The 26,982-nt window shown below is 49.4% G+C and overlaps 4 protein-coding genes and 1 long non-coding RNA gene across 10 annotated transcripts in view; 3 read left to right on the top strand and 2 right to left on the bottom strand.

The window, feature by feature from the left end:
* NaCP60E (Na channel protein 60E) overlaps window positions 1-22,493 on the bottom strand; it is a 28,398-nt gene extending 5,905 nt beyond the window's left edge. For 3 of the 6 annotated variants that reach the window (XR_011442458.1, XM_070278786.1, XM_070278789.1), the window contains exons 1-21: window positions 22,410-22,493; window positions 21,283-21,684; window positions 18,884-19,485; window positions 12,139-12,350; window positions 8,580-8,788; window positions 8,103-8,513; window positions 7,828-8,047; window positions 7,642-7,776; window positions 6,843-7,581; window positions 6,571-6,785; window positions 6,340-6,510; window positions 6,088-6,281; window positions 5,924-6,026; window positions 5,733-5,861; window positions 4,281-4,532; window positions 2,139-4,225; window positions 1,749-2,076; window positions 1,584-1,684; window positions 845-1,019; window positions 460-756; window positions 1-155 (exon numbers count right to left, since the gene is read on the bottom strand). Coding sequence is in view for 5 of the 6 variants with exons in the window: in XM_070278786.1 (XP_070134887.1) it covers window positions 1-155; window positions 460-756; window positions 845-1,019; window positions 1,584-1,684; window positions 1,749-2,076; window positions 2,139-4,225; window positions 4,281-4,532; window positions 5,733-5,861; window positions 5,924-6,026; window positions 6,088-6,281; window positions 6,340-6,510; window positions 6,571-6,785; window positions 6,843-7,581; window positions 7,642-7,776; window positions 7,828-8,047; window positions 8,103-8,513; window positions 8,580-8,788; window positions 12,139-12,350; window positions 18,884-18,920 (6,170 nt within the window). In the remaining variant the exon portion in view is untranslated. Of the gene's footprint in view, window positions 156-459; window positions 757-844; window positions 1,020-1,583; window positions 1,685-1,748; window positions 2,077-2,138; window positions 4,226-4,280; window positions 4,533-5,732; window positions 5,862-5,923; window positions 6,027-6,087; window positions 6,282-6,339; window positions 6,511-6,570; window positions 6,786-6,842; window positions 7,582-7,641; window positions 7,777-7,827; window positions 8,048-8,102; window positions 8,514-8,579; window positions 8,789-8,919; window positions 9,040-12,138; window positions 12,351-18,883; window positions 19,486-21,282; window positions 21,750-22,409 lie in introns of those variants that run through there. The other 3 variants (XM_070278787.1, XM_017241096.3, XM_070278788.1) reach the window with 3 other exon arrangements.
* Window positions 9,063-10,013, top strand: LOC108125081 (uncharacterized). Its single transcript, XR_001773274.3, has 4 exons — window positions 9,063-9,218; window positions 9,308-9,402; window positions 9,493-9,932; window positions 9,999-10,013. It is a non-coding gene; the product is annotated as an uncharacterized lncRNA (long non-coding RNA).
* Window positions 12,572-13,836, top strand: Tpc2 (Thiamine pyrophosphate carrier protein 2). The gene has a single exon (XM_017241100.3). It carries the CDS (start codon window positions 12,791-12,793, stop codon window positions 13,811-13,813), a length of 1,023 nt encoding a protein of 340 aa, XP_017096589.1. The 5' UTR covers window positions 12,572-12,790; the 3' UTR covers window positions 13,814-13,836.
* Window positions 13,829-15,126, bottom strand: LOC108125079 (uncharacterized). The gene is made up of 2 exons (XM_017241098.3): window positions 15,014-15,126; window positions 13,829-14,937 (listed from the first exon to the last, which is right to left on the bottom strand). Exons 1-2 carry the CDS (start codon window positions 15,029-15,031, stop codon window positions 14,005-14,007), a joined length of 951 nt encoding a protein of 316 aa, XP_017096587.2. The 5' UTR covers window positions 15,032-15,126; the 3' UTR covers window positions 13,829-14,004.
* Window positions 22,494-23,383: 890 nt separating the features above from the next.
* Ance-5 lies at window positions 23,384-26,982 on the top strand. Its single transcript, XM_017241269.2, has 4 exons — window positions 23,384-24,506; window positions 24,566-25,132; window positions 26,541-26,854; window positions 26,911-26,982. The coding sequence occupies exons 1-4, from the start codon at window positions 23,485-23,487 to the stop codon at window positions 26,925-26,927; spliced, it is 1,920 nt and encodes a 639-aa protein (XP_017096758.2). The 5' UTR covers window positions 23,384-23,484; the 3' UTR covers window positions 26,928-26,982.

Here is a 26,982-nt window from a genome sequence, read left to right as displayed (position 1 = left end):
CTTCTCGAATTGGATAAATCATAAAACATAGCTAAAAAATGATTTATAGGTCGCTTAATAACTTTCTGTGGTTTCTTTCGTCCCAATTTTTTCATGGCCGTGTAATAGTGTTTTTGAGATTCGGTGAGAAACATTTCCAACACTCCTCCTTCATACTATATAAAAGTGATGAGAATAGAATGAACATTTATATAATTAAATATGTACAGTCCGCACAACTCTTAAACACACTAATAACATATCGTCACAAATAGCAAGCCAACAACGAGAACACATAATGGTGGCGATTTTTGGGGGTCAGGGAGCACATCGATGCAGCTGGGACATGGTGCGAGATGCATGAGTGGGAGTGCTATGTACATGGGACGGGTGACTGGCGACAGGTATAGATGAAGGATGGCGATGCAGATGCAACCAGAGCTGGCCCAGCCGACCAAGGTCATAGGCCAAAGGACTTACCTTCTTCTTGAGCATGTTGAAGTTATCAATGATAACTCCAATGAACAGATTGAGAGTAAAGAACGAGCCGCAGACAATAAAAATAACAAAATAAATATACGCATATAGATTGGCCTCCCGCTGCGGCTGGAGGTCCACTCCCCGGGCGTCCACGGCGTCCGCCATCACCTCCATCCATCCCTCGAAGGTGGCCACCTGAAGCAGGGCCAGATATCCCATGCCCACATGATCGAAGGTGATCTTCGAGTTGATCCAAGTGTAGTTCTGTTCGATGCAGTCCCACTTGTCGTTCACCTCCTGCGAAGTAGTCGGGGATTAGTGGTCAAGTGGAGCCGTGGGGGGCGGTTATTGGGCAGTAAGGATCCTGGGTCCAGAGACTACTTACGGTGATGGGCAGCAACTCGCCCAACTCATTGACGCACTTGAAAAATTTACCACCAAAAAACTGAACACCCATTATTGAGAAGATCAACCAAAAAACTAAACAAACCAAAAGGACATTGAAAATTGATGGTATTGCATACATGAGAGCGTTTACTACAATCCGCATTCCTTGCCACCTGGAATAGAAATGTATGGGATTACGATGGCGGCTATATATTACGGGGTGGAGTCGTAGTGCTAGGTGTTCGGATTTATATATAAATGGATGATCTCGTCTGCTTAGGTTAGTCTATACATACATATGTACATTGTCTACAAATTACTATAAACAGTTTTTAACTGATAACCGAATAAGGATTTAAGATTACAGATTACAGATTAAAGATTACAATTTACAGTGGCGAAGGACTACTCCGATTCTGGGACGAGGACAAGGACGAGGACGAGACGATGCAATGCGAGTTCTACGAAGTACGAGTACGAGTACGAGTATTTCTATTCGAAATCCATAAAGAAGACGGGATTGTACTAAACACTGCACACGGTTTTTCTTGATTGCATTGCTCGGTATGACCCACTCCTCCTCGGAAACAGAGATCCTCCGGAACAGAGAAACACGGTAGAGATAGAATAGAGAGCGGGGAAGTACTTAGAGTTCCTACGCAGAGAGCTGGCTTCGCCGGATGCACAGAGATGTCTGAGAGAAGATTGTGGTGCAGGTGCCTCGCAGGACCACTTACCGAGATATGGCTCTCAGAGGACGGAGGGCACGTAGGGTGCGCAGGGATCGCAGTACCTTCAGGTTTTCGTTCTCCTCGATGAGCAGCGAGAACACGGAGACCTGTGAACCAAGCACATCGGTTATCCTAAGCCCTTCCACAACAACCTATCCCCCTGGCACTCACAAACACTATGATGAAGTCGAGTATGGTCCAGAAGCTGGTAAAGTACTTGGAAAAGCCCAGCGCCAGCCACTTGAGAATCATCTCCACGACGAAGATCAGGCAGAAGGAGAAGTTGATCCAGTAGAGAACGCGCTTGAGAGTCTTGTTCTTGTCCAGGTTGATGTCCTCGAAGCAGAGCGTGATACTCGACGCAAAGATCAGCACCAGGACGAACCACTCAAAGGCCGGAGTATCGACAACCGTCAAGACCGCTGTCCTCACCCGAGTCCAGTGCTTGGCGCTCTGCGTGTCCATGCAGCTCATGAACCAGGGGCATCGGAAGTAGAAGCTGCAAGAGAGTAGGCGAGTGAGACGTCACCATTCGAGGTATTCGCAGAAAGGGATACTTACTGATCGTAGCACTTTTGGGGGAAACAGTCATCGGGCACCTTGGGCGGCTTGGTGGCCCCGAAGCTCGGAAAAGTCATGGGATCATTGTAGGCTCCCTGCGAGTTACGCCTCCCACCAACGGTGAGATCGTCTACGTAGGAAACCAGACAATGCCATGGTTTTTCAGTCAGTCGCGAGAACGCCGACGGCTTCTGTGTCGGCTCCGAAGCTATGGCCTGCTCTAACCTGGACTGGCAGTCTTGGGGTGTCTTCTGACCCAGATTGAGGGTCAGGCCGAGGGCTGAGCTGGTCTCAGCTGCTCCCGAGCTGTGCGATTCGGTGCGCGCCGACTGGAAAGAGGCAGCTTTGTCTAGACTGGGTTGTGGATGCTCCGGGCGGCTTCTACGTGCGTGCGGATGCGGTGCCTGCGGGCCTTGAGTGGAAGGTGCTTGTGCCTGCTGGAGGCTGGTGGCATGGAAGTGCTGCTGGTGCTCCGTAAGAGCAGCCAGCGGCGGTGTGGCCTTGAGCGATGAAATTTGCGCCAGTGTCGGAGGCTCAATGCTCGATTTCAAGGAGGTGGGTGGCGTGGCGGGCACCAGCTTCTGTTTCTGGAGGAGAAGGTTCTCATACGAGGAAGTGCTCTTTAGCGAGAGGCTGTCCAGATGGCCGGGGAGAAACTTTCGCGGCATCTTCTCTGACTCGATGCGCAGCGTGGAAATGGGCTTCTCGTCCTCCGGCAGCTCCTCCACTCGCTCGATCAGCGACAGCCGCTTGAAGCGATCAAACTGCACCGTAAAGGGGTCGATCTTCCTGCGGAGGAAGGGCGACTGGCTACTGGCCTGGGAGGCAGTCTGACTGGTGGCCGCTACCGCCAGCGCCTCCATGGCCGCAAAGGGTGCGTGGATTTGATCACAGATTTTGCGGATTTCATTCGAGATGCTGAAGTCCTCGTCGATCTTGCGCTGCTTCTCCAGGCTGCGCCGCTTCAGCTTCACGGACTGGCGCTGGGCGGCGGAACTAACGGACTGGGAGCGTCTGGGGACGCTGGACAAATCGTAGCTGTCGTACGGGTTTAGCGGATGCACCACCTCGTCGGCTGTCGTGCGATCCGAGGCTCCCGTGATGATGGCAATGTGGTCCATTATAGCCTTAGTGGCCTCATCGGCAGCCGGCGACGGCTCCGAGAGCGTGGAGAGCTTGCGCTCTAGCGAGGTGGTAGAGCGCTTGATCTCCTCCAGCTCCTTTTCGAAACTCTGTATGATATTGTCAAACTCCGAGGGCTCGGTCTCCGAGGGGTGGCCCCCCATCTGGCCGGAGGAGCGGCGCGATCGCATGGCACTGGAGATGCAGCTAAGGTTGCTGCCCTTTAGCTCGTCCTCATCCAGCTGCAGAAACTGGAAGAGTTCCTTCTGGTCACAGTTGAGCAACTCCTCGCGGAGATTACCCTGCTGCGACAGCAGCTCGTCCTGCTCAATGGAAATGGAGTTGAGAGAATGGCCGCTGAGGGAGTGCCGCCGCATCTCGGCCTCCTCGGATTTGAGGAGCGATCGCTGCGACTGCCCGCTGGACTGTGACAGGCGGTCTAGGGACTTCCGGTAGCTGGGCGAGCGCGTCAGCAAGGACTTTTGGTACTTCAGATAGGCCTCGTCGTGCTCATCGCAGCTCCTGTCCTGTAGGGAGTCGCCCCGGTTGAAGGAGCCACAGCCACTTCTCTGATCGTTGCCATAGGGATCCGTGTCCGTGGAGTTGTACTGGCCCAGCAGCCGCAGCTCAATGGACTCTGTGTAGGTGGCCTCGTCGCGGGAGTCGTTCTGCTGGGTGCTCACGCCCGAGGAGATCTGGTGCTGCAGTCGATAGGGTGTCAGGTTGTGTCCGTTTCCATTCGATGACGGACATGCGGAGGCGACGGCGGCGGTCAGCATGGCGGTTTCGTAGGTGGGAGGCAGCGAGTCCGGATTCGGTGGCAGTGGGTGGTCTTGCATCGGGATCTGCTCCGACAGGCCATGAGAGTCCTCGTACTCGAGGCCATCGACTATGGTGTGCAGGCCGTCTCTGAGAGGTATCTGGAAGCCAAAGTCCGAGCCAGAAACAGGACGATTCATCGACTCCTGCAGGGATAATAGAATAAGTTTTGGAAAATATGTTCTGAGGGCAGAAACTCACCTGGTAGCTCAGTCTGTGGAACTTTGTCTCGACCAGCACACCGCCACCTGACTTGTCGCCCCGCTCCAGCACCCCCAAAGCCTGATCGGACTGGGCCTGGGCGTGAGCCTGCTGCTGGGCCTCCAGGACGATCTGCTGGAATTTCTCCGCATATTTGCGCTCCTTTCGATCCTTGCGCTCCTGGCGCTTCTTGCGGATCAGGTCGCGGACGCGCTCGATGCTCCTAGCCAGCTTTGATTCTTCGCCCACCTCCTAATCAGGGACGGAAAGGGGAGACGGTTAATAGGAAATACAGACTAGGAGGAGCAAAGGAGAGCTGGCTAAAAAGGACTTTTTAATACACATAGATATATAGGTATCCAATAGGTAACAGAACTGAACAGGATTACTGGTAGCTAAGAGCAGGCAACACAAAAGATATACAATTATATAGTAAGTAGGTCCTGGAGCCTGATGGTCAACTACTCTATGTTCACAAAGTATTTACATGTTTGGATTTAGATTTACGGATTATTTCAAAACGCAAACAAGGCAAGCTAGTTTAAAAGCAAGTAGAACGGTTTAGTTGGAAAAATTACCTTTTTCTTGAAAATCTGTTTAACGTTTTCAGTGTATTTAAATGGTTTTTAGTTTCGGGGTTTTTTAGTGTTAGTGTTAAGTGTTTAGATTTTAGATTTAAACGCATTGTGCAAAGTTGACAACAGAAGTTTGGGTTAATTAGATTACGCTTAAGTGCATTTTAAAGTTTTTATTACATTGATTGTTAAAGAGGCTTTTTCTGGGCTGAAGAAACACCAGAGACTTCCATGAGTCATCTTTGAAAGGACATTAGATACTGCCTCAGAACAAGCCCCTGGGGAAGAGGTACCGATAGAACCGATACGTAGGTCCCAGCACAAGGCCCTCCTTCAGACAAGGACCAGGCTTGTGCTGGGTGGAAACTGGTTATTAGTATGTAAAATAATTAAATATTTATTAAGAACATTTAGCACAATTAGTAATACGATGCAGAGAGCAATGGAGTTTAGTGAGACTTAATTTTAAAAACATGAAAATTATAAAGGGTTTTCTGGTTGATTTGAAAAAGAAGAGTGCCACTGATCGGATGGTGTATGATATAATAGGTTCGTCAATTGCTGGGTGCCATCGCGCGATTCCATGATGAAGCTAAAATGTCACACACACCACACAGAAACCACATCAAGGTGCAAGGCAGATTCAAATTCAAAATAATAATCAATCTACCCGGTAGCCGAGCGGCACAACTGGTTTAGTTTAGGTTATCAGTTTAGGACACGGCGAGAAAAGGATCTCTCCTGTCAAGACTCGAGCTATGGATTTAGTTGTTTCGGTTTTTAGGCAACTTTTTTGGCACACACAACGACATTTAGACGACATACACATTCACGAGCGTAAAAGGAATAGGGAGCTTGGGGGGATCATCCGACTTGCCTCTTTCTTCGACTTCAGTTCCTCGGAGTTGAAGCTGTTGAGCAACAAGGCCAAGAACAAGTTGAGCACCATGAAGTTTCCCATCACTAGCGTCGGCAGGAAGATGGCGAAGCAGGTGGAGGCTCCTTGCTGTGGATGGATTTCAGACTATTAGATACCACTTCATATTTTGGGGAACCCAATTATCGTACCTCCTCCTCGGCACGCATACAATCCCACAGGGGCTCGATCCATTCACCGCACAGAATGCGAAATATCATCATGAAGGAGTGAAAGAAGTCGTTGAAGTTCCATCTAGAAAACGAAAAAAGGCACTATATTCCAAAACACAAAGCATGGTTGAATATAATCTCACCTTGGCACTGGATCCGGGTCAAACTTCTCGGGTGTATAGTCTTTGGAGAACAATTGCATTCCGATGACAGCAAATATGTAGATGACTATGACCAGGATCAGCGTGAGGTTACCCAGGGCCCCGATGGTCGATATGATAATGCTCAGCAGCACCTTCATTGTGGTCCAAGACTGGGCCAGTTTCAATACCCGCAGCTGGAAAGATCATAAACTGTGTCAAGGGAGATCGGGTGGGAGCATCGCGCTACTTTACCAATCGAAGTCCACGGAGAACACTGAGACCGTCTACCAGCTCGAAGATGATGTCCAGGAGACTGGCGGTCACAATGAGCAGGTCGAAGATGTTCCAGCCGCACAGGAAAAAGTCCTTGGACAAGGCCATCAGTTTAACGATGCACTCGAAGGTGAAAATGGACGTAAAGACCTATGGGAAAGAAAGAGGAATGTGGATATACTTCATTTCTGGGCGTTGGGAATACTCTACCTTATTGCCCACATCCAGGGCATTGCGGAAGCTCTCGCTCATCCCGTGGTGTTCCATGGCCAGAAACGCGGTGTTCAACACTATGCACAATGTAATGGCCAGTTCGAACAGGGGATCCCGCACCACTTTGTAAAGGCAGTTCTGGAACTGCAGCCAGCTCTCGTAGTCGGTGCAGCAATGAACGCAGCGGTCGCAGTTTCGATCAGGAAGATCGTCTGGTGGGAAACATAATTAGATAACATTGTCTTCTCAAATCTGTACTGTGAACCCACCGATAACAACCACCTCTGAGGAGAACTCCTGGTGCAACGCATAAACGTTGTGATTCTTGATTCGGGCTATGTTTCCATTGCACTTTATGAGGCGCACTTCGCGCGGAGAGAGAGCCAGCTCCACGGTGGACACATGCCCCAACTCGTTAGCTGTGTCCTGCTCCTCGTGGTCGTCCACAACGCCCGAGTCATCCTGCGAGGATTCGCGATTAACGCCACTTGAATTGGAGCTGGTTTGCCGGCTGCTCACGATGAGCTGGCCCTTGTAGTCGGATGGATACAGCATGTTGGGGTTCTTTACTCCCACGCCCACTCCGCTGTCTTGGAAGCTGATCTTGGCCTTGGGCGTGGGCGCAGTGGTGGCAGTGCTTGTGGCTGCTCCGCTGGCCTTGGCCTGTTCCATTTGCTGGTACTGCTTCTGGGCCTGCAGTGCTAGGGCCGAGGGGCGATCCGAGGCGCTGTGACGTGGACTGGGTCCTGGACTCGGCGTGGCCGAATGGGACTTGCCGGGTTCGTTGCCGTTGCTTCCGCTTCCGTTGCCATTGGTGGCTCCCGCATCCTTGCCGCCCTTTGCCTTTTTTCGTCGAGTCTTCTTTTTGCTGTAGGAGGCCAAGAGGACACCCTTCCTTGAGTCAATCTTCTTTTTGTTATTCTTGTTAAGCTTTTTCACATTCAACACCGAAGGGTCGAAGCTAAAGGTCGAGTCGTCACGGTGGTCCAGCAGGTCTTTCTTGCGTTCCTGGGGGGGTACACAAGGATTGGATAAATGTACTTTTTAAAGAAGCAGCTCTGCTCTTACCTCATTCGTTATTTCCGCCTCCTCCTCGTAGCTCAAAGCCACTACAGCCAGCATCAGGTTGATCAGGTAGAAGGATCCAAAGAACACCACCACCGTGAAGAAGGAAACGCTCATGGGGCCGCAGGTGGCTAGAACCTAAAGTGAATGGTTTAGGTGGAGCCTAAGCGAATGGTTTAGATGACCTACCATGTTGTAAACGTTCTCCCAATAGTCCAGGGTAATCAGCTGAAAGGTGGTCAGCATGGACCACATGAAGTTGTCGAAATTGGTGTATCCATGGTTGGGATTCTCCCCCACGCAGAGGCACACATATTCCATGGGACAGTGACGGGCTCCCGTGAGGTTTCCGCACAAAACGGGCAGCTCCTCCTCGTCGTAGAGCCAGTTGTCAGTGTCGTTGACCCATCTGAAATGAAAGAGTGTTTGCTGAAAGTTCAAGAATAGGTTTACAGTTCACCTACATCTGCCAGTCCAAGTGGGAGACGTTCGTCCAGTCTGATGGCACCTGGCGCACACACTTGTTTCGCAACTCCCCCATGTAGACCTGCAGGGCGAACAGAGCGAACACCATGAGGCAGAAGATTGTTAGCGTCATGACCTCGGCCAACTGGCGGAAGGAGTGCAGCAATGCGTTGATGATCGTCTTCAGACCCGGCATAATGGACACCGTTTTGAGGGCGCGCAGAACGCGAAAGGTGCGCAGCCCGGCCAGGTTGCCCACCTCCATTCCAATTGTGGCATATCCACTGGTTATGACCACAAAGTCCAGCCAATTCCATGGATTGCGCAGGTACGTATACTTGTTGAGCAAGAAGCCTTTGGCTATTATTTTGATGACCATTTCGATGCTGTAGATGGCCAGGAAGATGTACCTAGTAATACAACAGATAAGGACGTCAGAAAAGAGCTACTGGGGCTATCCATTGTGGAATACTCACTCCGCCTCCTCCACCGTCTCCGTCATGGCCAGGAAGATGCAGTTGAACAGGATGGTCGCCATAACGCAGTAGTCGAAGAACTGGTTGGTGGCAATGTAGACACACACGCGTCGCGCCGGGCTCCAGGGATGGAACAGGAATAGGCTCTTGGTTCCCGTAAAGCGGTGGATGTAGTTTTTCCGGAATCGCTTTGACACCACACAGAATGTCTGCAACGTGAAATATAAAGTTTAACTATTGAATTGGCCCATTGGTTTCATTTCTAATAAGCTGTTTAAAATTCATAATAGAGGTTAGGAAATATTCAAATTCTGGCGCCATTTTTTCTTAAGCTTTGTACCATACTGTTCTCAGAAAACCGGGTATATATCGATAGAATTATCGATAGTGGTTCCTTTTGTTACCGGTTCGTAAATTCATGCCCGATTCGGCGCGACTTTGCCGGCAGTGTTGCAAAAACTCTAAATATGGCTAGAAATTAGAGTGAAACGGCTAGATCTAGCAATAAAAAGCTAAGATATCGATAAATCAACGATACCCCAGCACTAGCTGTCAAACTCGACACGTTAGACTTCCGCTGAAAATTCTTTCTTTCTTTCATTGACCGTCTCCCAGACTACAAGGAAAATGAGAGCTAAGGTAAAAATCAGAATTCAAGTGAAAATATAGTGATTTTTCAAGTGCAATTAGATAAGCGAATACTAATTAACTATGTTCTTCGTTTGCAGTGGCGTAAGAAGCGTATGCGTAGGTTGAAGCGTAAGCGCAGGAAGATGCGTGCAAGGTCCAAGTAATCCTAGCGCCTTCTCGCCAGTACGAAATGGTAAGTGTCGAGCCAGCGGAGCTCCCCTTTTTTAACCCCAGCACACGCAAGACTCTAATTTGCGGCGTTTTTCCCCACATTTATTTGCAGGAACTTTTGCCCGACTACACAGACACGAGAACACGCCGTTTGGGCATCCGGCAAATGGAAGCCCACATGTAATTTGGCAAAGCAGTTTACATTGAAACCCGAAATGTGCATTGACAATTCACACACTTGGAAATTTAACGTAAAATTGATTCTAATAAATTACTTGGATGTTCGCAAAGTTCCACGAATGAAAAAAAAAAAAGCATGTGTTATTAATGAGAGTGAGAGTAGTGGTGAAGAAAAAGCGAGGCGTGTTCAACATAACCGCACTCGGTCATGTGTGTGTATGCGTGAGCACGTTTTCCCGAGTGTTGCTTCGGATTTTTTGCAGATTTTTATTTCGTTTTGATTGCCGGCTAGATATTGGCGCAAGAAACCGGGAATCAGGAACGCAAGCCACCATTAGAGATTGATCACCTCGTATTCTTGCAGCCAAGGCGGTAAATTCTCGCCCAATAGGAGAATACAATGATTCCAGGCGCAGATCTGGTCCTTTTTTTTTTTAGGTGCCCCCAGGGAGCGCGTGTCGTGCGCTCGTCATTCCGTTACGCTGCCCCAACGCTCCTTGGGCAACATTCGGAAATATCGATTTGTTGGTTTGGAGGGGAGCGAGAAGCAGCAGCAGCACTGGCCCAGGCCCAGACGAGAGCCGAGCTGTTCATTAGCGCCTTGATTTCTTCAATTATATATGCAGATGGGCCTGCCGAGGATGATGTTTGCGCTCCCGCCACCGCCATGCTCTGGCCTGCCCTGCCCTGCCCTATCCGCCCACTTGTTTGAAGGTCGTTTGTCACTGTAATACACACATAAATGTCGCTCAGCCGAGTAAGCTGAAATTTTAATGTAACAAGCAGAAATTACGATTGGGTGGCAGTTTGCCATTTAGCATTTTGTTCTGGAAATTTGCATGAACCAGCCAGCCCATCCAGCGCCAGCCAGCCAGCCTGTCCCCCTCCTGCGTCTTTGTGGTTAGTGGAGAGCTTAAGGATAAGCATGTGTACTTTTAAGTGGTCCGAAATGGAAAGTTGTGTCGGTCCTTGTTCTCAGGCGGGCAGGCAGGCAGCCAGGCAGCTTGGGCAAACAAGCAACGGCTGGGTCTTATCCTGCCGAACAGACAGGCCTTGTTTGCCAGCAGAGGAATACCATTAAATGCAATTAAGCACTTGGGCACTCCACCTGCAGTGGATGTTTGCGGAAAACGCTTTTTATTGGAGTGAGCAAGTGATTCGGAGCCATGGACTCGGCAACAGAGAGATTTAATTATAGAATCTAGGACACCAGAGCAGTGCGCTCCATTAGACATCGACAGGAGGCTCCGGTCGGTCGGGATTGGGAGGTTCGCAGCTTGCATTTCAGCTCTACGTCTTGGACCATGTTTGGCCGTAAGGCACTCTGGGTTACCAAATATTTTAGAGGAGATTCTCCTCCGGCCAATAAGATTTAATTATAGATTGCCCGCCGGGCTGTGTTTGTCTTGGACTTAGTGGGATATATGCGGTCCGTTCGGTCGATAAACACATCACTCGATGTCAGGTGGGCTCATCTCCCCCTCCGAGTTACCCAGGTTCCCACCTCTCCATCCCTCTCTCTTTCTCCCTGACCCATTAGCGGGCTTGGTCACTTGCATGTTTATTCTGCCCCGGTCCGGTTGGTTCCGTTATCCGGAGTTATTTGGCCACGACACGTGGCCTGTGTGGAAAGCTCGGCAGCCCCCAAAAGCCACCAAGTCTTGAGCTGAGTGTACACTTGCATGCTCGCCTATAATTTGTCCTCTGCGGCTGCTGCGGCAGCGTTGTGTACTATATGGGTATATGCCACTCCGCCACTGTAGCTGCTGCCACTGCCACTGCGGCCAGTTTTGTTTGAGTCACGTAAATATGGTTGTCAACTTGGCTGCCCTTAGCTGGCCCGGAGCGGGCAGGGTTGTAGCCCACTCCGCACCCAGCACCCAGCACCCCGCGCTTCTGTGCATGGCATGACCCATATTTGCGAGCCTGTGTACTCACACCTGCGGTGAGATTGCTAGCAATTAACGAAAGATTGGCATTAAAAAAATGTGTGTACTTTGGGGACTCTCAAAGGAATGGATGTCTCATAAATAGCCAGTTCTTTGGGGCATAGCTTCTATATTATTTGGTGAGTCTGCTATCCAATTGGCCACCTGTGTGTCTCTGGAATGGCTTCTTGTATAAGTTAAGGCCAGTTCCCAAAATAATATAGTGCCGGCTTTGAATTTTAACGAGCGCTTGGCATTTACGCTGATTTCCTTTTCGACTTCAGGGTTTCGAGAGCCCCTGCCACGAGGGTCGTTCTAGGCGTTTCCATTAACCCCAGTTACAGATACTTGTGCCACATTTGCACTTGTGCCTCACAATGCCGCAAATGCAACACAAAAGGCAGCGAAAATAAGAGCAACAGCAGCAAAACCGAGCCGCGTCGCGTTCCATTTCCGTTGCGCCACTTGCACTTCCCCCCCCTAACCGCGCCCAGGTAGCCGCGCCCCATCCTCGCCTCCCTGAAATCCGGGTACTGGGTCGTGTCCGTGTGACTTTTTAATTAGAGCCAATGGGCGGCCAAACGGGGTGAGTCCCTGCGGATAATGAGTGCAGGCAATGGGCCTGGGGCCAGGGGGCAGCCGCAACTTACCTCCTCGTAGATGAAGGTGTCAATCTCCTCGAGCGGCTTGCCGTACATGTGCTCCGGAAAGGGCTCGAACTTGCGGGGCAGGACATCCCCATCCTCCACGGAGGCCTTGGTGCGCGGATGGAAGCCATACTCCCGCACCAGCTGGATGTGCCGGTTCTCGTGCTTGACCTGCGACTTTTGGGTGTACGCGACGACTTGGTGCTTGGCGACAGCTGGAAGAGATGTGAGAGGATCAGATGAGGATACTGGTGTTTTTTTAAAACATGTATTTAAATATTTATTAATAAATAATCAAGCCAACAATTTTGGAAGACGAAGTTACTAGTCTTTTCTTCGCAAGGATGGTGAGTCTCCTACTCCACCAGACCCATCTTAGAGAACCCTTCTACTTCCAATCCTACAAATCCCAATCCCAACTCTGTCTATGTAAAATAATGGTCACAATAATTATTGAAATTCATAGTGATCTTTCGAAAAATGTCAAAAAAAATATTAGAAGGAAATATACGAAATATTTCTAGAGGATTTTACTAAAATTACTATTTTACTAGTCTTTCTACTATTACTAGTACTACTTCAGCCTCGGAGGAAGGTGCTGAGCTACTCATAGATGTTATCCATAGACTATCCATAGAGGAATAGCAGAGCTTCGATGTCCGACAACTCGCCCTTCGTCCAACTGATGCAGGCCCTCGGCGGCGGCACCGCTGGCGCCGTCACTCGCTTTCTCACCCAGCCCTTCGACGTCCTGAAGATCCGTTTCCAGATGCAGGTGGAGCCCGTTGGTAGAGCCCACAAGGCCTCCAAGTATCAGGGGGTGATACATGCGTTCAAAGCCCTGTACGTCGAGGAGGGACTGCGCGGCCTGATGCGCGGCCACAACGCCGGCCAGGTGCTGAGCATCTCCTACGCCCTGACCCAGTTTTGGTCCTACGAGCAGTTCCGGTTCCACGCCCACCATGTGCCCTACTTGAATGAGCGTCCCTTCCTGCTGTACTTTTTCTGTGGCGGATTCGCCGGCTGCTTGGGAGCGGTGGCCGCGCAGCCCTTCGATGTGGTACGCACTCAGGTGGTGGCCGCCGATCCGACTACTGGACGCAGCCGGATGGGCACGTTCGAAGGACTGCGGCGGATATGGAAAAAAGAAGGCACACCCGGCCTCACCCGGGGCCTGCAGTTCACCCTCGTCCAGATCTTCCCCCTGGTGGGGGCCAACTTTTTGTTCTACAAGTACCTGAACGCCATGGTGCTGGCCTTTACACATTACCAGGAGCGCAGCAACGGTAAGGTGTCTGCCACCCACGCCCACGACATCCATGGATTCTTTCTGTTTGTAAACGGCGCCCTGGCCGGAGTGGCTGCCAAGGTGCTGGTCTACCCGGCCGATCTGCTAAAGAAACGCATCCAGCTAAAGGGCTTCAAGGGCGATCGCAAGAGCTTTGGCCGTAATCCGGACTGCCCCACGGTGATGGAGTGCATCGGCACTACCTACAAAGAGGAGGGGCTTGGGGGCTTCTACAAGGGCATGATCCCCACTCTGCTCAAGGCCGGCTTCACCAGCGCCATCTACTTCACCATCTACGACCTGTTCAACCGGCGCTTCATTCACCCGTACAAGGACCACTCCACTCACAAGACGGGCCACATCAAGCGGGGGAACTCGTGGTCCCAATAAAGTCGGGTTTTTACATAATTTTACACTAGCATGGTTTATTTTGTTGGGCACATCTGGTGTGGGATGTAGGATGATCTGCATATATAAGTTAGGTCCATGGAGGGATGGTTGGAATGGGAGCTGGAGGACATGAGCATTGAGTAGACTAGACGACCGAATGGCCAGGCCGGGGATGAGCAGCCGCCCTCTGCCTACCGCCAGTTGGAGCTGGATCCCGACCAGCCGCCGGCGGCGGGCGCCGAATAGCTGTAGCCATCACCGCTGCCGCCACCGCCGCCGCCGGAGGATCCTCCGTAGGAGCCACCGCTGCCAGAGGCTGCTGCAGCCGCCACTACTTGAGTGTCGTAGCTGGAGCCGCCTCCGCTGCTGTAGCCATGTCCGCCGCTATATCCTCCGCTGCTGTAGCCTCCGCTGCTGTATCCTCCACTGCTGTATGAGGATCCGCTGCTGTAGGAGGATCCGCCGCTGTAGGAGGAGCCACCGCCGTATCCGCCGGACGATCCATGGGAGTCACTGGAAGCAATGGCGGCGCCAATGACGGCATCGTGACCACCGCCGCTGCTGTAACCACCACCTCCGCTGTATCCACCGCCGGAGTAGCCACCGTATCCGCTGCTGCCTCCGTGAGCGGAGGAGTCCGAGCTGGCGGCAATGGCAGCAATATTGGCAATGGCGTGGCCACCGTAGTCTCCTCCAGCGCCGTGTCCGCCGTGACCGCCGCCTCCTCCGGAAGAGGAACCAGCAGCAGCTGCAATGGCGGCAATCTTGGCGTCATCGTGTCCGGAACCGTGACCACCACCGTGGCTGTAGCCGCCGCCGGAGCTGTGACCTCCGCCGCCGCCAGCGCTGTAACCGTGGTTTTCTGTGATGATGGCGTAAGTGCTCACATGGCCGCCACCACCTCCTCCACCGCCGCCTCCACTATAGCCGCCATCGTGGGAGTGGATCTCGTAGCCACCGCCGCCGCCGCCGCCACCACCGCTATATCCTCCGAAGTCACCGCCTCCATGGCCTCCGTGGTCGCCACCACCGCTCTCCGGCAAGTGGATGCGGATGTGGACGTGCTCCCGTCCGAAGGTGGGCTTGCCCCAGACAGCCGGACTAGCCAGCAGGAGCGCACTGATCTGGAGTTGGGTTTTGGGGGAGAGATATGGGTTAGGATCCTCTGTTAGCTGTAGTCTGGGTCCTCCAATAACTCACTATGAAACGAGCTGCCATTTCTCTGAACTCTCGGATGGGATGCTGATACTTTTCGCCTCTCGACCGACTACCGACTGGAAATGATTCGGGGATCGCGGCTGCGCGCCGCTTTATACCGCTTTGCCCCACGAGGAAGGTTATGTAAGCGGCTGGCTGCGCGAGCAAGTGCAAGAGATTATCTCTCTCGGCGACCACGACCACGACCACGACCGCGACCCATTGAAGGCCACATTGTTTCTTCTCCAGGTTTGCTTTCTTCACTACCAGCTCCCACTGGCTGGGATGGCGGGACGAGAGTGTTGACCTTTCACATCTCATCTCATCACATCCCAGCATGTGCCCTTTGCAAATACTCCAGTGCACTTGAAACAATCTTTTTTTCTTGGTATCTTAGGGATATAGGGATGAGCTATCTTCATTAAGAAAGATAGATCTTAAAGAAAACCTATGTGGTTGATGGAGTTTTCATAAAAAGGCAATTAAAACTAGTTGGAAACCCATTACGGGTGATTACCTTCCATAAGTCTAGTGAGGATTTTTTTCCGTGCATCACTCTCACTGTATCTTAAGCTACGGGTATCCATAGGTTGTATCTCGATGGAGAGCCACGGCTTCTGCTTCTGGTGCTCCACTTTCGTTGGAGAGAAAATCCGCCTAGCCCTAAGCTGTGTTTTCTGTTTTGGCTTTTTTTTTGGTTTTGTTTTTGGTAAAAAATCGAAATTTGAACTGCTGTAATATGCAACTTGACCAGTTCCAGTTTTAGTTATGGCCCAGAGCTTTTTGTTATTGTGGCTATATCTATGTATCTCACAATCCCCAAACCCAAACCGTTAGGTATTTTGTTGACGTTCATGTTTATGGATGTTTATGCAGATACGATACGAACTTCCTATTGGCAATTCCTTATTGTTGGCCCCCACTTGCATAACGATTGGCCAAGGGACTGGGATCTGGCTGCCGGGCCAGTGCCGGGGTCGTCCGTCATTAACCCATTGATGGACGACGCTTCCCATCCCCGGAAATTAGCCCGATGATGCCATTTGCTGTTTTTCAACCGAGATCGAGAGCGAGAGTGAAATGTTTACCGAAAAACAGGTTCTGTTCTGTGAGGTCGGGTCAGTGGAATGAAGATACCTGCCCGCCCGGAATTTCGCCCTTTTTTTTGAAGAGCCAAATGGCCAAGTGGCTCTCGAGGGTTATTGGGTTAAGCCTCGCCTGCAGCGGCAGCGGCAACGGCAGCATCATCAAAAATATCTTGTCCTGCCCGAGCTGCTGCTGCAACATTGGCAAAAAAATGAAAGAAAAGCGAAAAAGTACCGTGGGTTTTGTTTCGCTCATCATCATCCTCTCGCTCTTACATCAGCAACATTGTTCGACTGACTGACGGACTGCCAGCCAGTCGGAGGAAGAGGTCATGGCCACTGGCCACCCCTACCACCTACCACCTGCCACCTTCCACCCACCACCTCCACCAGCTCATCCTCGGTTATGCATTCGCTGTTGATTAGCTACAGTTTTCATTAGCATTGAGTGGGCACTATTTTCATCCGAATCAAAATCCGAAACGGGGCCATGTGGCCATTTCGATTACGTCTTGCTGATTATCATCCCAGCTAGGCAGCTAGCCAGCTTGGCAGCTTGGCAGCTCTTGGCAGATTCATCTCCGAAATAATTAATACACATTTAACTGGAAACAAAACAAAAGCAGACGTGGAACTTACATAAGGAACTAGCTGTCGGCGAAGAGGGATGGCGACACCAACGCAACAATCTGTTGCCAATCAAAATCATAATCATAATAGTGCTCATAATCACGATGTTGCGGGGAGTGAGACTCAAGCCGAGTTCGGACTACCCAGCTGGAGCATTCGAATTGCATTTCATTAACATTGGGGCATGGAGCTGGGGAGCACCTTTCGATTGGGATTGCATCTCTTGGGATTTGGCCAAGCAGACGGTAGACAGTAGACGGTAGACGGCAGAGGGCCAACCGGTTGGCGGTCGCACATTAACGTCAGATGGAGCCAAGATGCAACAACGACGCATCTTCCCCGTATTGCATAATCGGAGCTCAAAAACATCTTCACGCGGAAGCAAAGTCATTCTCAAAGCGCCCAAAAACAAAAAGGAAATTGCTTACAGACACAGAAAACTGAATAGTCACTAGCAACAAGCCACTAGCAACCAGCAACTAGCAACTAGCAATGTGCAATGTCGTGGTTTTCCCAAAAAACCAGTTGCAACTCCACACTTGGAGAAATAATTGAACCTAAAGTAAAGAAAATAATTCTAGAAATTGTTATTAAATGACTGACTTTTAAACCAGCTTCTGATTAAGGCTATTTTTTAAAAGTATTACCATTTTAATGAATGAAATAACCATTTTTTTATGGTGCACTTACAAAGCATTATTATTGTTGCAAGTTATGGGATGCAACTCTGACTGGAGTTGCAGTTGCAGCTGCGCAGACCTTTGCACAAGTTCAATGGTGACGGGATTGGGAATGCAACTGAAAGGGAGGCCCCAGATGCAGATGGAGCCTCACTTTCTACACTTCTATACTGCTTCCTGTCGCTGCCCCCATGGACAAATCCAATTCGGAGGCTGAAAAGGAGGCAAGCCGAAAACTGAAACCTAAAGCGATGCTGCCACCAAATGCAACGATGCAACAAAAGGGAAAATACTGGAAAAGTGAAAAAGTGAAAAACTGAAAAACGGAAAAAAGTGAAAAAGTGAATCGAGAGGATAAAGGGCGGGAGGATAGCAATTGCTCTACATATTTAATTAGTTTCCGTTTCCGTTCATATTCGTAATCCGCAGCTGGCAGCATTGGCTGGCTGACTGGCCTTTGTGCATTGTGCTCCTCCACCCCAGTGGAATATCCTCCGCTGACAATGGCCACCCACTCGTCCTTTACCCTACCCTGCCCCTGCTGTCGGCCGGGGAGGACAAATGGCGCTCTATCGGCGCCTGTAAAACGGTTGCGTAACTTACGGCCAGTCATCAGCCGAAAACTTTGGGCCGGAGCGCAGCGCAGCGCTTCCCCATTTTCGATTTGTTTATCATTTATTTAAACGGCCTTAGAGGGTCGTCGGTCGTCCTGCCATTAAGCTCCTTCGATTCGATTTCACCCAAAAACAGGACCCGGTCCCAAAACAGGCAAAAATCAAGAAAAAGGAATATAGGGATCAGGAGCCAGCCCGGCACACAGTGAGCAATGCTATTTAATTATGTTGATGAGCACGACCGGACATGGGGGCAGGAGTAGCTTCCCGGGAAGGAGCAGCAAAACGCACAACACGCACAAAAAGTAAATGCCTTCGGCCTTATCCACACTGCCTGCCACTCCTCCGGCCACATTCCGACTTGCTGAACAGTGGGTGCCACTACTAGTAACAATAGTACTACTATGTTTGGGCCTGAATCCTTTTATTTTATATAAGCTGGACTATCTCAGCCACTCGATCGATAGAACCTCTTAATCAAGGAGCCTTCTGAGACGCGTAATAGGCATCTTTTCATGCAAATCTTCCGTATGACATCGCAGACTATATCCCCGTCTAATGACCACTGTGCACGTGCCGTGCTTAGACGTGGCGTGCAGGTGTCGCTGCTGTCGGGGTGTCAGGATAGCCAGCCCCGTGCCACATGCCCCCTGACGCCTGCCCCTGCTTCTTCTACTCTCGACCTTTCAATGCATAAGGTATGCCCTCGTATACAGATTTGATGGCCTTCCTCCTGCCACCCTCCTGCCAGATGTCCTGCCATTGGACACCTCAGGAATAATATTTATGAGAACGGGGGGTGTATATTCCACCTCAAGGATGGGCATGGGGTGGTCTCTATCAATGGCAGTCTTAGACACTCACCTTTCTCATCGTTGGACGCTGTTTGATCATCACTCATCTTGACTGATTGTCGTCGTTTTGGTTAGTTGTTGCTGCTGCTGCCACTATCTATAGATGCTGGAATGCTGCCTGTGTTATCCTTAGGGCAGCTGCATATCCTTCTCGCTCTCACTCGGTTCGAATATCTGCATAATAGTGTATCTGGCTCAGTTTTTTTTTTTTTTTCAGGCGAACGGATCGCACATTTCACCGTTAATATTGTCAGCGTTCCCTTTGTTAACCATTTTGTGAGCTCTCGCATTTGCCGTTATTGTAGTTTGTATTGGTATTGGTGTTGTCGTTTTTGTTACAAACGCTTGAGATACTTTTGTTGGAGTTGTTGTTGTTGTTGTTGTGCTTATCACGCTTGGGCCTTTCATGATGCCTATTGCTATGCTATGCAAATCTTATGACTACGACAGTTTCCAATAATGGCATTTGGCATCGCCCCCAGCTCCTCAGCTGCCCTCTCTCTGCCAGCTACTCCTCCTCCTCCAGCTACGTCGTCTTTCTTCTTCTTCTATTTCTATTGTGAGCTTTTTGGCTTTGTTGTGCTGATTATTGCTTTACATTTTGCGATGCGTCTGAAATGAAGATGAGGAGAAGAAATAGTTAGCCCAGTGAAGAAATGTGTTCCAGCTTACATAAGACTAGCAAAAGTGACTAGGGGGGGGGGGGTGACTAAATTAAATCGCTTCTCCCACAATTGCTCTAGGTCGTGTCGTGTAACGGTAATTGGCAGGGCGCTAATCCCCGCCCATCCACATACATATGGATGGTGCTCCACGTATGTATGTATGTACGTATGTATGTGTGCTCCGTAAGCCAAGTAACGGCTCACTCTGCTGCTTACGTGAACGTAATGTGCGTAACGGAAGAGATAAACACCTGCGAGTGTGAGGGCGACGGACTCGGAGACAGATTGAGTCTCAAGCCGGAAAATGGGGGAAATTTAAGACTTAAAGCTTAGTAGAGATAAAGTTAATTAACATTATGGCGTCAAGCACACACACACACACACAAAGAATCAAGCATCTTGCACACACACACACACACATATAACTACATCCCACCAGTAAAGTAAGATACAAGAATTGATAAATGGCGCCCAACAAAGAGCAATGAGGTTGCGTGGGCGGTGAGGTGGGGGTGGAGCGATGGAACGAGGACATGGATGCTGCTCATTGCTCAGTGCTTTGTTTGCGGCCTGTTCTTGTTCTTGTAGCTGCTCCTGGCATTGTTGTTTATTCAGATTCTGAGTAAAAGTACAGTCTGACCTCCATAAGTTCATCCCGATTGGAATGGTACATTCTATAACTAGGTTAAACTTTAATTTAAAATTATTCATCACTTAATTAGGAAAGTACAATTCCCTAAAATCAGATTAAAAATCGTCCTTAAAGGATTAATACTGTCACATTGGTATTATTTAATAAATAGTCGCCTTGCAAAATTCAATAAACAAATACAGTTCATGAAAGTCCATCCCAACTCCAGGCTCAACTGTATCCCCGTATCTGTATCTTTTGCCAACATCAGTATCTTGTATCTGGCCGTAGTAGGCCTGCATCCTGTTGTTCTTCGTTTCGCAAACTTCTTGACACGTCTGCGAGCGGCAAAAATGGAAAAACGTTAGATGAAGGCGCCCATAAAATATTCAATATCAGGTTGGCCTCCGCCCCGTGCTCGCCCCCGTTATGGCAGGTGATGTTTGCTGGCGGAAGCCTGGCTGCAGGCATGGCGGATGGATGGAGGCTGCCATTGGCTCGTTGGATGAGAGGTGAAATGGAGATGGGGATGGAAGACGCCGTAGGAGATTCTGGGGCCGGAGCAGGGTCCAGGTCCAGCCAACAAACACAAATCGTCAAAAACACTTTTATTACAACAATAAGCGCACGAGGCATTAAACAATGTGTTGTTGGCTTACAATTTTACGGCGGACTGGGCCCTTGGGGGGGGGAGGATGGGGGAGGTGTGTATTCTGTTTGGTTTTCAGGTTCGTTCGTTTTCTGGGCGTGACCAGCAGTTGGTTGGTTTTAAAGTTACCCCATAAAAGTGTGGCCCCTAAAGTTGTGCTACAAATTTTTGCGGGTGCCTACTGCCCACTGCTACATAGCTTGTTTCTGTTGTTGTTGCTGTTGCTGTTTCGGTTTCTGTTTTGTTTGCTTTCTCGTTTCTCGCACGAAAGAGAACAAAGTGTGGCCGCCTAGTTAAGTGCACATCAAGAGCTAATTTATGGCCCAATCCTGGCTGGTGCCACCGCCACCGCCACCACACCACATGAGCTAAAGTTGCGGTGCCACCATACATACATACATACATATATACAGAGGAGTCCCTGCTCCCTGCTTCTCTCTCATTCTTTTGCATTTTCGATTTACCTTTAAACATTTGCGGTTAATTGTTGTTTGCTCGCTGGTTTGTTCGTCGCAGGATTATTTGCAGGATGTTCGGAGATAGTTGGGATGATTTGTGAGCTTTATGTAATCGCACGTGTGCTGCGTGCTGCACTACTTCACCGCTATTTCTATTTCTATTTCTATTTTTGTATTTTAACTTTCTTGGCCTGCAACATACACACAGACATGGACATACAATACACATACACACACGGATGCACACACAAACGCACTTGGAAGCACTACCCTACACTCTGCACTTCACTTTCCTTCAGGACCTCTCGTATTCGCGTTCGCGTTCGCGTTCCACTTTCCACTTCCCAACACTGGCGCACTCACTATTCCGATTTTGATTCCGAATCCGAATCGAATTGAGGTTGCTGGCTGTTTTATTTGATTTTATTTTACATTAATTACATTTTTATTTAGTCGCAACTGTGCAACAATGTAGGCTGGGCTGGGGGATGGGGGAAAGGCCAAAAACAAAACCAGAAACAGAAACAGTAAAACAAAAAACAAAAAAAAAAAACACTAACAATACAAGGAAGAAAAAAAAAACTTCTTGCACGCACATTGTTTGACACACATACAGGCACGCAGAACACACACACACACACACACCTCTGCAGAGGCAGGCTGAGAAGTGTTATTACAATTTACTGTTGATTTCTTTTGCAAGCCAAGCCAAGCAGCCCGAGCAAGCGAGACAGCCCTATACGTTGGTGTGTGTGTGTGTGTGTGCGAAAGCGTGCGAAAGAGCGCGAAAATGTAGGTTAGTTTCCGTTGTATCCCAACGGCCCCTGCCCCCAGTTCCTTTGCTCTCCACCCTTCCCTTCTTTTGCCAAGTCCTTTCACAGCACTACTAACAACAAAAACAACGTGCAGCGCACACATTTCACTCTATTTTTGGGCGCTGAAAAATTTTTTCGCTCGCTGCCTCCGAAACTGAATGCACTTGTGCTGGTTAACTATAACGGTATTCGCACTGCTTAACCGATTGCCAACGATGGCACGTAAGTGGAGGGGGTGGGGTGGGTAGCGTGTGGGGCTCCTTTTGTGGCACTGTTTCTGCCTTTCACAACATTCCCATTCGGGCCTTTTCACTTCACTTTTCTATGTGTTTTTTAAGGACGTACGTGGAAACGCGCGAGCTCGCATGGCGACTGCTCGGTTCTAAGGTTCTTCGGCGACTGAGCTCGGCTAACGGGTTTTCCTTTCCGTTTGACGTAATCTGCAGGGCGACCGCGATGCAGAACGATGAAAAACACGGACCCGACGAGCCCTGTGTAACGGGAATTGCCCAGTATTCTGCCAAAAAAGGACACCACAGGGAAATGCTCTCTTCTCTCTCAATAGAGGGAGCCCAAGCTCTGGCTTGCGCATCGCCGCCGTCCCTTTCGCTTGCAGGTCAGCCGGCATAAACAAATGCCACGCTATAGGACACACACTGTGGCGAATTCCCTGTATTTCGACGCTGCTGTTGCACCGCAGGCCCTACGCCCGCGTCCCTCCCCTTCCCCAGCTTCTTTCGGTCTTCCACGAGAAAATGTCAAAATGATTAGGCTCGAATATGGGCCACTGACAAACTAAACCAACAGCATGCGGACGATGTTCATAAAAAGTTTTGTTCGGTCTTTGGATTCCATCTTCAACTCTGGTCCACGCGCCGTATACGTAATGGAATCACATCACTCATACGCACCGTTGACCCACTGCCAGGCCCACTGGACTAATGGCGAATATCTTAATTCCCAATACTAAATATTATAGAAAAATGCTTTGAATACAATCTTCGATTGCTGGTCAACGCGTCGTATACGTAATAAGTAAACACATTACTCATACGCACCGTTGACCCACTGCCAAACCTATTATTTAATTAATAAAATAAAATAAACAAATAAATTTAATGATTAGGTAGAAAAATTGCGCATACGCAACGTTGAACAGCTACGGATCTGCGCACTAGATCCGCTCTTTTGCAATTCGAGCTGATAAGCCCCAGCCCTGAGCTGGAAACTGATAAGCTGGCAAGAGCCCTCGATAGCTTGGCGCTTAGAGCTCAGTTCTCTTTGAGATTCCGTCGGATGCGGTGGAACGCGGAAAGCTAAACCCAACTCGGACAAATAGCCAAACCCACAGATAAGCTTATCGAAGTAGAAACGGAAGCGAGCCTAGGCCAAGATGCGGCTGCCACGAAAGGGGATACAGCTACTGCTGTTCCTGCTGTTTCTGGTGGGTGAACTGACCTTGGGTGACTCGAGTCAGGTATCCAACCACACCACCGACTATGAGCAGACCACCAAACAGATCCTCGACAAAGCCACCGCCCGGATGCGCACCATCTGGGATTTGAAACGCCGCATCTTTCTGCAACTCACAGCGAAGGGAAAGTCTCCTCTGGGAGGGCAGGCCTTGAATGGCAAGCAGGAAGTAGAGTCGGAGACATATCGCCTGCAGTACGAACTGGCTGCGAATCTCAGCGTGGTGCCAGTGGCCGAGCTCAATGATCCACTTTTGCGTCGCAGAGTCCAGCGGATGGCCAAGCTGCAGCTGCAGGGCCTGCGCCCCAAGGATTACGAACAAGCCAAGGATCTGCTCAGGCAAACACATAACTTTGTGAGCGGAGCGCTGGTGTGTCCTTTGGAGGACTGCTCGGCTCGAGGTCCCATGTCCATGGACCAGCAGATAGTGGCAAAGAACCGAAGAACAAAGCTCTACGACGATCTTCTGATAAACTGGTACGCCTGGCGCAAGGCCATCAACGAAAAGGAGACTGCCAAGTCCACGTTCATTGACTTTGTGCGTCTTCTGAGGATCGCAGCCACCTACAATGGGCATGTGACTCCATCCCGCACCTGGTACCATCACTTCGACACCGAGAACTTCCAGGCAGAGATGGAGGCCGTCCTGTGGGAAATTATGCCGCTGTACCGGGAACTTCACGCCTACCTACGCCACGAGGTGCGCATCGCCTATCCCAAGGCAGACACAAAGAGCGATGGCGCCATTCCGGCCCCCGTTATGGACCAGATCCTCTCACAGGACTGGTATCCACACCAGTTCTTTCGCACCCCGCATCCTAGCAAGCAGCACCAACTTCCCTCTGTCCATCGCCGCCTGGAGGAGGTCCTGGTTACTCCAGTCAAAATTAATAGGAAAGCCGCAGAGTTTTTTGAGTCTCTCGGACTCAACCACATGTCGGAGTAAGTTGATCTTGATCTATAAGAATGGTGTTATTTCTTGTGTTTTTCTTGGTCGCCAGTAATTTCTACGAGAAGTGGTCACGACGGATGAAGGACGACGAAGGTGGCCCCGACTGCAAGTCCCAAGTGTATTATTTTCCGCCGGATGTGGCCCTCCGGTACTGCCCTAAGCTGGATTACAAAAAAATGATGCAGATGCACGGGACTATGGCGGAGCTGCAGTATAATATTTACAAGCGGCAGTTACCCTTTGGCCTAGACACGGAGCCGTGTCCTGGTTTCGGCGCAGCCATGGCGGAGACGGTGATCCTCGCTTCGGGCACTGCCCGGCATCTCTTCCGGCTTCACATTCTCCTGAATGACAGCCTCAGCGAGGAGCAGTCTCTGAACCGGCTCTTTAGGATGGGAGTACACACACTGATCGCCGTGCCTCAGTACTTCATTAATGACAAGTTCCTGGTTGACGTCATGGACGGCAGAATCGGGGTAAAGGACTACAACTGCGCCTACTGGCATCTGCAGGACAAGTTCGCTGGAGTGCAGCCTCCGTCGCAGCGCAACAACAGGGACTTCGATTTGGATTTTAAGTTTTACCGCGGAATGAATCCGGAAACATCCAATACAAAGTGGGTATTACATTTTCACTTACAATCAATCCAGAAATGTACAGGATATAGCTTCACCAAGGGGCATAAATGGGAGTAATGGATTTTCCAAGGGGTCTCCCCAAAAAATTTTGAAAAATATCGATCCAAAACTTCGTTTTGGGGTTTTGATGCAGATTTAAAGAGAATTGATCTACAAATCTTTTAAAACAGTCCGATCAAGAATCGGATGAGAGTTGGCCAAGATATAGCTTCCCCAAGGTGCAAAAATGGGAATCCTGTATTTTCCAAGGGGTCTCCCCAAAAAATTTTGAAAAATATCGAGCCAAAATTTCATCTGGGGGTTTTGATGCAGATCGAAAGAGAATTGATCTACAAATCTTTTAAAACAGTCCGCTCAAGAATCGGATAAAAGTTGGCCAAGATATAGCTTCCCCAAGGGGCAAAAATGGGAATCCTGTATTTTCCAAGGGGTCTCCCCAAAAAATTTTGAAAAATATCGATCCAAAATTTCGTTTCGGGGTTTTGATGCAGATTTAAAGAGAATTGATCTACAAATCTTTTAAAACAGTCCGATCAAGAATCGGATGAGAGTTGGCCAAGATATAGCTTCCCCAAGGGGCAAAAATGGGAATCCTGTATTTTTGGGGTTTTGATGCAGATCGAAAGAGAATTGATCTACAAATCTTTTAAAACAGTCCGATCAAGAATCGGATGAGAGTTGGCCAAGATATAGCTTCCCCAAGGGGCAAAAATGGGAATCCTGTATTTTTGGGGTTTTGATGCAGATTTAAAGAGAATTGATCTACAAATCTTTTAAAACAGTCCGATCAAGAATCGGATGAGAGTTGGCCAAGATATAGCTTCCCCAAGGGGCAAAAATGGGAATCCTGTATTTTCCAAGGGGTCTCCCCAAAAAATTTTGAAAAATATCGATCCAAAATTTCGTTTTGGGGTTTTGATGCAGATTTAAAGAGAATTGATCTACAAATCTTTTAAAACAGTCCGCTCAAGAATCGGATAAGAGTTGGCCAAGATATAGCTTCCCCAAGGGGCAAAAATGGGAATCCTGTATTTTTGGGGTTTTGATGCAGATTTAAAGAGAATTGATCTACAAATCTTTTAAAACAGTCCGATCAAGAATCGGATGAGAGTTGGCCAAGATATAGCTTCCCCAAGGGGCAAAAATGGGAATCCTGTATTTTCCAAGGGGTCTCCCCAAAAAATTTTGAAAAATATCGATCCAAAATTTCGTTTTGGGGTTTTGATGCAGATTTAAAGAGAATTGATCTACAAATCTTTTAAAACAGTCCGCTCAAGAATCGGATAAGAGTTGACCAAGTTATAGCTGGCCCAAGAATCTATATGGGGTCATAGATTAGGTTACGTGAAAAAGACGGTTTTTAAAGGATTTCCTATTTTCTTTTAGGAAATTTATGGCCGAAATCCTGGGCTTTCAGTTTTACCGATCGCTCTGCCTTGCTAGTGGCCAGTACAAGCCTGGAGATCCGGACTTCCCGCTGCACAACTGTGATTTCTACGACAGCAAGGAGGCGGGCAAGAAGATGCGAGACATGATGCAGTTGGGGGCCACCAAGCATTGGCGTGATGTCATGGAGATAGCCACCGGAGAGAGGAAGTTGAGTGGACGTGGCATTCTGGAGTACTTCGCTCCCCTCTTCACCTGGCTGAAGGAGCGCAACAAGCAGTTGGACATCGAACCAGGCTGGGACGCCGACGAATGTAAGTTGGGGTGTTGCCTGTTTAAGTTCCAGACTTTCTAACACTCTTCGTTTCAGTGTGTCGAAAGGATTAGGGACTAAGGATTGGAACTTAGAAGCTAATAAAGCCTTAACAACCTAACACTTAAA

This window comes from Drosophila bipectinata, chromosome 2R (assembly GCF_030179905.1).
Source record: "Drosophila bipectinata strain 14024-0381.07 chromosome 2R, DbipHiC1v2, whole genome shotgun sequence".
Taxonomy (NCBI): domain Eukaryota; kingdom Metazoa; phylum Arthropoda; class Insecta; order Diptera; family Drosophilidae; genus Drosophila; species Drosophila bipectinata.
This window is presented reverse-complemented; position numbering and strand designations above follow the sequence as displayed.